This window comes from Nyctereutes procyonoides, unplaced genomic scaffold (genome assembly GCF_905146905.1).
Source record: "Nyctereutes procyonoides isolate TBG_1078 unplaced genomic scaffold, NYPRO_anot_genome, whole genome shotgun sequence".
NCBI lineage: Eukaryota > Metazoa > Chordata > Mammalia > Carnivora > Canidae > Nyctereutes > Nyctereutes procyonoides.
In genome coordinates, this window is record NW_026575140.1 from 48,499,977 (window position 1) to 48,508,579 (window position 8,603).

At 40.4% G+C, this 8,603-nt stretch overlaps 1 protein-coding gene across 5 annotated transcripts in view; it reads left to right on the forward strand.

Annotated features, from left to right (window-relative positions):
- PRPSAP2 (phosphoribosyl pyrophosphate synthetase associated protein 2) overlaps nt 1–2,858 on the forward strand; it is a 49,652-nt gene extending 46,794 nt beyond the window's left edge. For 2 of the 5 annotated variants that reach the window (XM_055307055.1, XM_055307056.1), the window contains one exon: nt 1,923–2,849. In XM_055307055.1, the coding sequence (XP_055163030.1) occupies nt 1,923–2,081 (159 nt within the window). In that variant the 3' untranslated portion in view covers nt 2,082–2,849. Of the gene's footprint in view, nt 1–1,922 lie in introns of all 5 variants that reach the window. The other 3 variants (XM_055307053.1, XM_055307054.1, XM_055307052.1) reach the window with 2 other exon arrangements.
- Nucleotides 2,859–8,603: the final 5,745 nt, after the last annotated feature.

Here is an 8,603-nt window from a genome sequence, read left to right on the forward strand (position 1 = left end):
GGTGCAGGGTTTGTTTCAGGGAGACATAAGAAACCCAACTGTGAGTGTCGCGAAAACCAGTGAATGTACACTTCACAGGGCTGATGGGATGGTACATGAATTATCTCAGTAAAACTGGTACTGGCGAAAAGTGGTTCAAATAAATTTGGAGGATCTATTCCCCAATGAGGGTGATAACTGGTGAGGGGCCGAGGCCCACGAGGGAGCGCCATGCAGGGTGTGCAGGCACAGCAGCACTACCGTGTGAGAGGTGCAGACTGGTCTGTGTTTGGTTCCAGTGATGGTACTTTTATGATTCCTTGTGTTTCCATTTTTTGCCTCAGTTGCCAGGAATATCAGATTCAAAATGAGGAGTCAGCAAGAATCAGATGAGGTAGCTTTTCATGCCCCTGGTGCTGGTTCTGAATTATCCCTGACTGTCCGTCTCTATTTCAACAATCTCATTGTGTGTGTGCATCTTTATTATGAGCGGTCTTGAGGCTTATTTCAGAAATAGGGAGTATAGATCATAAATATAATTTAAAAATCATCCCATCTCCTGTTTTTTTTTAAAGAAGGCTGAGGTTTTGTTTTTTTTTTCATTTGTAGCTGTTGAAAAAAGTACTTGCTTGTCTTTGATTTTTATCAAATCTTAATTTTAAGAAAAACAACTTTATTGAGATACAATTTACATATCATGCAGTTCACCTATTTAAAGTATATTTGCTGGTTTTTAGTGTAGTCACAAAACTGTGCAGCCCCCATTCTCATCTCCCCAGAAAGAAGCCCCAATTCTCATTAGGAGCCACCCCCCATATTTCTTCTCTATCTACTCAGCTTTAGGCATCTACTAACCTTCTTCCTGTCTCTATAGATTTACCGAATCTGGGCATTTTTTTTTTTTAAGATTTTTAGTTATTTATTTGAGAGCTAGAATATTAGCATGAGGAGGAGCAGAGAGAGCAGGATTGACAGAAACAGACTCCCCGCTGAGCACAGAGCCCAATGTCAAGCTTAATCCTAGGACCCTGAGATCATGACCTGAGCCAAAGGCAGACACTTTTCTGATGGAGCCACCCAGGTGCCCCTGGGCAATTCATATAAATGAAATCACATGATGTTGTGACCTTTTGGGTCTGGCTTCTTTCACTTAGCGTATGGTTTGCAAGTTAATCCGTGCCAGAGCAGGGTATCAGTACTTCATTCCTGTTTGTTGAGTATTTCATCCAATGGAGATACCACATTTTGTCTTTTCATTCATAAGGTTATGGAGATTTGAGTGGTTTCTACGTTTTGACTCTTGTAAATAATGGTGTCATAAACATTTACGTACAAATTTCTGAACAGAGATGTGTTTTCGTTTCTCTTGGGTCCTATGGCAATTCTGTCTAATTTTTTGAGGAACTTCCAGACTGCTCCCCAAAGTAACCAGACCATGTTACACCCCCACCAGCAGCGTATGAGGGTTCCAGTTTCCCCACATCCTCACCAGTAGTTCTGACTCTCTGTCTTTTTTGCCTGTAGCTGGCTTTGTGGGTCTCAGGATATCAGATCTTGACCTAAGAGACACAAGTAATGGGGACACCTGGGTGGTGTAGTTGGTTAAGCATCTGGCTCTTGCTTTCAGCTTGGGTCCTGAGGTCGAGCCCAAATCGGGCTCCATAGTCAGCAGAGTCTGCTTAAGACTCTCTCCCCCCTCCCCCTGCCTCTTCCCTCTGTGCGCACACTCTCTCTTTCTCTCTCAGATAAAGTAAACCTTTAAAAAAGAAAGAAACACAGGTAGTGTTCACATTGATTGAAAACATCGTTGAAGGGATGATAGTAGACTTACTGTCCTGCCAGGTAGAACTGCAGAGATTTGAGAACATGTGGGATTTTCAGATCCAGCCAGGGAGCTTCCTGCTTTCCTGATGCTCTTGGTGTTTTTTCTTCTTGACTTGCAGGTGGTGGTTACCAATACGATTCCACATGAAATCCAGAAGCTCCAGTGCCCCAAAATTAAAACCGTGGATATTAGCATGATCCTTTCAGAAGCCATCCGTCGGATTCACAATGGGGAGTCCATGTCTTACCTCTTCAGAAACATAGGTTTAGATGACTGAACAGCTTTCTTTTCTTAAAACTCCTGAGGGCCAAACTGGAAGCAGAGAGTACTGTGAGGGGTCACGCCTGACGTGATGTACTTCCCAGGGGCCGTTTGTGCTTTGTTCCTTCCTTTTTGTTAATTCCTACAAAGATAGACCAACTTTTTATGTCGGTTTGTTTGTGAGTTTTGGGGGCGATTTTTATAAAAGAAAAACTATATTCTCTTCCTAAATGAATTAACAACCTGGTTTGTAGTTTATTTCACCAATAACCTGGAATAACCTTTTTAAGCTCACAGACCCTGCCTTTTTCCAAACTAGATGGCGCCCAAGTGCTTAAAAAAGTCAATGAAAAAAAAAAAAAGTCAATGAAATCAAGTGGTCTATACTGCGTAATACCTGATTGAAAAGCCAAAAAAGATTATAGTGTTGAATCCCAGCAAATGATGTTTTTAGAAATGCTTTTATAGACAAGCATATGTGAATGATTATTACACAACCATTATTTATTTTCTGCAACAAAAGAAGGAATAAAAACTTACGTTGTGTGTGTTTTTTTAAACTTTGTGTTTTGGCAATCGTTTTATAACTAAAATAAAATGAAAGCTGAATATACATGGCTGTGGATGTTGAAATGTTCGTCTGCTTGTTGAGTCTTCTCCTCTGCAGCTTGTCATGGTGACTCAGTAGCCTCTCAGGAACGTAACGTTTCCTGTTCTGTTTGTCCAGGACCTGCACATTTCTGATGCACAATCACTTGGCTGTGGCAGGAGAGGAATTCGAGTCCCAGGCCGTGAGCCACGGGGGGCAGGTCAGCGAGTTGGCGTGAGCTGCCACCTGCATCTTGGCATGGCTTTGTTCTGCTCCCCGTGTAAAAGCACAGCCATTTTCTGAACAAAATGCACCCATGCATGGCCTGGAAGATGAGATGCTGGGGGGGTGGCCACAGAGGGCAAGTGATACGACCTTGTTAATGACAGGCTTCTAAGTACCGTCTGCCCTGCAGGTCAGAGTGCAGAACTCAAAACTTGTACATTAGAGTTTTACCAGGCTCTGGAACACGGGGGTCCCAATGAGTTAGGCCAGCATGCTCTCCTGCTAAGGTCATGTAATGGCAATCCCATCAAATGCATGGAGGAATAAATTAAGACATTGTCACAAAGAAAAGGATTATTTCTTCTTTTTGTTTCAAGTAAACCTCACCCCCAGCGTGGGTCTCGAACTTATGACCTCAAGATCAAGAGCCGCATGCTCTACTGACTGAGCCCACCAAGAGCCCCAGGATTATTTTTTTCCCCAAAAAAATAGTTAAACCTGTGGTTTCTGCCTGTGTTAGCAACTGGAATAAAATAGCAGTTGACATAAAATTAAGATTAGTCACTCACTGTTTGCCATATCGGGGTTTCTTGGTGTTCCAAGACAGCAGCCTGACTCTTGGGGATTTGCCCTGAAGCGGTTCTGGGGCCCAGTTTCTGGCAGCTGCCCTGGGTATCAGATGGTCTCCCACGTATCTCTCTGTACTCATCACCCCAGCAGTGTCCAGGCCCCTTCTGACCCATATCTCAGCCAGACACCCTGTGATGGTTGTGCTCCTGCAGGTGCATGAAAGGAAGATCTATTTTGTTAATTATCGAAAGTAATGCACACTGATGCTAGGATCTACTCAAAGTAGAAGTCTGCACTGTTACCATAGGACATTAACTCTTGTGTAAAACTGTGTGACCTTAAAATAAGCTCTCTCCTTTATATGTTGTGAGCATGGTTTTTCTCTTTGCTTTATGAAACCCTTGAAAGTAACCCAAGTTTTCCTTTTACTTCAAAATGAATAAGCTGGCAGATGTCTACAAGGCTGGTGGAACGGGGAACTCCAAAAGTCTCTTCCTCCATAAAAGCGAATAAACTGGCAAGAACAGAATCCACTTTATTGGACCTCAAGGAAATAATCAAAAGTTTACAGCAACCAAGGATATAGTAAAAACAAAAACAAAAAAACCCAAACAGCAATAATAAAGAAAAATGGCTGAATCTCGACAAGATTGCTTTGCGGCACTTTAACAACTTGGTTCCATTATGTGCTTCCTGGCAGCCTTGAAGACAATAGTCTGCATTCCTGGTACCAGTGGGAGTAGAATATTGTTCTCAAAGGATTACGGTTATTTGTTTGGACCTGCCTACTGGCTCCTTGAAGGACCTGTTCAAAAGGACTTGCCTGTATTTTACGCAACTGAGAACTCTTCCAAGCAGAGGGACAATGGTCAAAAAAGTTTAGAGGCAGATGTATTAGCCACCCTTCTTGGGGCAAACAATGAGACCATTAAAAGCTTGATCGGAGGGTAGGGAATGAGATCCTTCAGGGGGAAAGGGCTTTGAAAAGCTTCCACATCTTCCTTGGATATGATGGGCATGAGAATACACATGCTCAGAAAAGGCTAGAGATTCACATGGGTGGCTTAGTGGTTGAATGTCTGCCTTGGGCTCAGGTCGTGATCCCATGGTCCTGGGATTGAGTCCCACATCAGGCTCCCCGCATGGAGCCTGCTTCTCCCTCTGCTTATGTTTCTGCTTCTCTGTGTCGCTCATGAATAAATAAAATCTTTAAAAAAGACTCAAGAAAACTTTAAGCTCTCAGCTGTCAGACCTTTAGGCTCTGTGCAACCAAGAAATGAAAGCTAAAGCAGACTTCTAATCTGCCCAGTGAGTGTTGAAGGGGAGTTGCGAGAAACAGCCCATCTGCAGACTGGATTATTTTTCCTCCTTCCCTTACATCCTTCCTCTTTTTTTTTTTTTTTTTTTTTTTTTTTTCTTTTCAGGCTTAAGGAAATCTGTGATGACTCACCATTCAGTTGACTGAACAGGGATTTCAGTTCCCCTACACAACGAAAAATACAGACTTTACAAAAACTAGTTCAGAAAGGCCACCAGACAACTACAAGCTGCAATAAACCCCAGGGAAGGAGAATTTGGTTTCCAGACTTCCCACATTATAATATAAAAAATGCCCAATTTCCAACAACAACAACAAAAAAACTCAGATGTGTAAACAAACAGGGTTGGGCCCACACACAGAAAATAATCTTCATTGAAACCATCCTTGAGGGATGTCTGAGTGGCTTAGTGGTTGAGTGTCTGCCTTTGGCTCAAGGCATGATCCCGGGTTCTGGGATCAAATCCTGCATCGGGCTCCCTGCAGGGAACCTGCTTCTCCCTCTGCCTATATCTCTGCTTCTCTCTCTCTGTGTCTCTCATGAATAAATAAATAAAATCTTTTAAAAAAGAAAAAGACTAGAACATTTAAAAACAACTGCATATATAGGGAAAATCTGAAAGTTCCTGCACAAGCCCAGAGGGTGTGCAGGCTCAGAATAGAACTGAAGAGACCCTAAGCTTATCCCTTGGATTGATCCTTGGCATAGGGACAGCCTACAACAACAACAACAAATACTACTACTACTACTACTACTACTACTACTACTACTACTATAAATACTGAAGAAGGGAGAGAAACTGATTTCCAATTACCACATTATTAGATTCAAAGGTCCAGCTTTTAATTAAAAAAAAAAAAAGCATGTAAAGAAACAGGAAAGTATAGTCCATTCAAAGGGTAAAATCAATAGAAGTGTTTTATGAAAAACCTGCTGGTAGATCTACTAGACAGGCTTTAAAGAACTGTCTTAAAGATGCTCAAAAGAACTAAGAAAACAGTTGTGGAGAAAAAAATAATGTATGAACAAAGCAGAGATATCAATAAACACAAAAGCTAAAAAGAAATAAAAACAAATTCTGAAAAGTATAACAAATAAAAAAATTCCCTAGTAGGATTCAGGCAAATTTGAGCAGGCAAAAGAAAGAATCAATGTACTTGAAGATAAGAAAATGGAACTAAGTCTGAGGAACAGAAAGAGGAACAGAAAGAGGAAAGACTGAAGAAAGGGAAACAGAGCCTAAGGACCTGTGCAACTCTATTAAGTGGGTCATCATACATATTGTGGCACACCTTCTTAAAGAAAAGAGAGGGAAAGGATAGAATATTTGATAAGTAGTGGCTGAAAAACATCAACATTTTATGAAAGACATGAATATGAACATGCAAGAAGCTCAATAAACTCCAAGTAAGATGAATTCAGGGACACTCATACCAAGACACATTATAATCAAAATTTAAAAAGTCAGACAAAGAGAGAATCTTGAAAATAGCAAGAGAAGAGATGAGTCACATACAAGGGATTCTCAGTAAGATTATCAGCAGATTTTTTTTAAGGTTTTATTTATTTATTCATGAGAAATAGACACACAGAGGCAGAGACATAGGTAGAGGGAGAAGCAGGCTCCTTGAGGGGAGGCTTATGCAGGACTCAATCCCAGGACCTTGGGCATGACCTGAGCTGAAGGAAGGGCCTCAATTACTGAGCCACCGAGGTGTCCCAAGAGATGGAAATCTTAAGAAAGAACCAAAAAGAAATACTACAAACAAACACTGTAACAAAAAAATAAATGCTTTTGATGGTATAATTAATACTAAACACAGATAAGGAAAGAATCTCCAAACTTGAGGATATATTAGTAGAAACCTCCAAAGATAAAAGTAAAGATAACAAAGATTAGAAAAAAGAAAAAGAATATCCAAGGGCATGGGACAACCACAAAATGTGTAACATGCCTGTAATAATATCAAAAGGGGAAGAAATAGAAATATTCAAAATAATAATAATAATTTCTCCTTAGTGTCAGACACCAAATTATAGATTCAGAAAAGCCAGAAACACTGAGTAGGATAAATACCAAAAAGTACACCTAGGCATACCATTTTCAAACTACAGAAAATCAAAGAGTAAAAAAAAAACTAAAACCAGACGGGAGGGAAACATTTTACCTATAGATGAACAAATATAAGAATGACATCCAGCTTCTCCTTGGAAACTATGCAATCAAGAAGAGAGTGTAGTGACATTGAGAGAGAAAACTAACCAACTTAGAATTCTGTACCCTATGAAAAAATAATAAAGAAGAAATACTTTCTTTGACAAAAATTGAAAGGATATGTTGCCAATATATTGGCCATACAAGAAATGTTTAAGAAGTTCTGTAAAGAGAAGGGAAAAATATAGGTCAGAAACTAGGATTTACATAAACAGAAGAGCATCAAATAAGGAATAAGTGAAGGTAAAATAAAAACTTGTCTTATTTTTAATTGATCTAATAGGGGATCCCTGGGTGGCGCTGTGGTTTGGCGCCTGCCTTTGGCCCAGGGCGCGATCCCGGAGACCCGGGATCGAATCCCACATCGGGCTCCCGGTGCATGGAGCCTGCTTCTCCCTCTGCCTATGTTTCTGCCTCTCTCTCTCTCTCTCTCTCTCTCTCTCTCTGTGTGTGTGTGTGTGTGACTATCATAAATAAATAAAAATAAATAAATAAAAATTGATCTAATAGGTAACTGTTCAAAATGATAATAGCAACAATGTATTTGGTATGTGTATTCTTGCCTATAAATGAAATGAATAACAGCAATGATATAAGAATGGGAAAGAAGAAGTGGGATTATTTTATTATAAGTTAATCACACTATTTGTGACACAGTACACTTTTTAAAAAGATTTTATTTATTTATTCATGAGAGACACACAGAGAAGCAGAGACACACAGGCAGAGGCAGGAGCAGGCTCCCTGAGGGGAGCCCAATGTGGGACTCGAACCCAGGACCTCGGGATCACGATCTGAGCCCAAGGCAGATGCTCAACCACTGAGACACAGGGATGCCCCAACATAGTACACTTTTATATGAAAGTGGACTTGGATTAGTGATAAATGTACAGACATAGTTCACTTCGTTGTGCTGTGCAGATCCTGTGTTTTTTACAAATTGACATTTAGGGCAACCCTGCATCAACACCATATTTTTCCAACAGCATTTGCTCACCTTGTGTCTCTTTGTCACATATTGGTAATTCTCACAATATTTCAAACTTTATTATTATTATATTTGTTATGATCTGTGATCAGTAATGATTATTATAATGATCTGTGATCAGTAATCATTGATTACTCTTGTAGTTGTTTTGGGGCACCACGTACCATGCCCATATAATATGATGAACAAAATAAATGTTGTGTATGTTCTCACTGCTCCACCGACTGGCTGTTTCCCCATTTTTCTCCCTCTCCTCAGACTTCCCTACACAATAATATCCAAATTAGGCCAGTTAACAACCTTACAATAACTTCTAAGTGTTCAAGTGAAAGAAGAGTCTCATGTCTCACTTGAAATAAAAAACTAAATCATTGAGCATCTCAGAAGCTGAGACAAGCTGAACGCTAGGCCTCTTGCACCACATAGCCAAGTTGGGAATGCAAAGGAAAAGTTCTTGAAGCAGAGTGCTACTCAAGCGAACATATGGATGATAAGAAAGTGAAACAGCTTTATTACTGATGTGAAATGTTTAGGGGTCTGGAGAGAAGGCCAAACCAGCCTCAATATTCCCTTAAGCCAAAGTCTAACCCAGAATAAGGCCCTGACTCCCTTCAATTCTGTGAAGGTTGAGA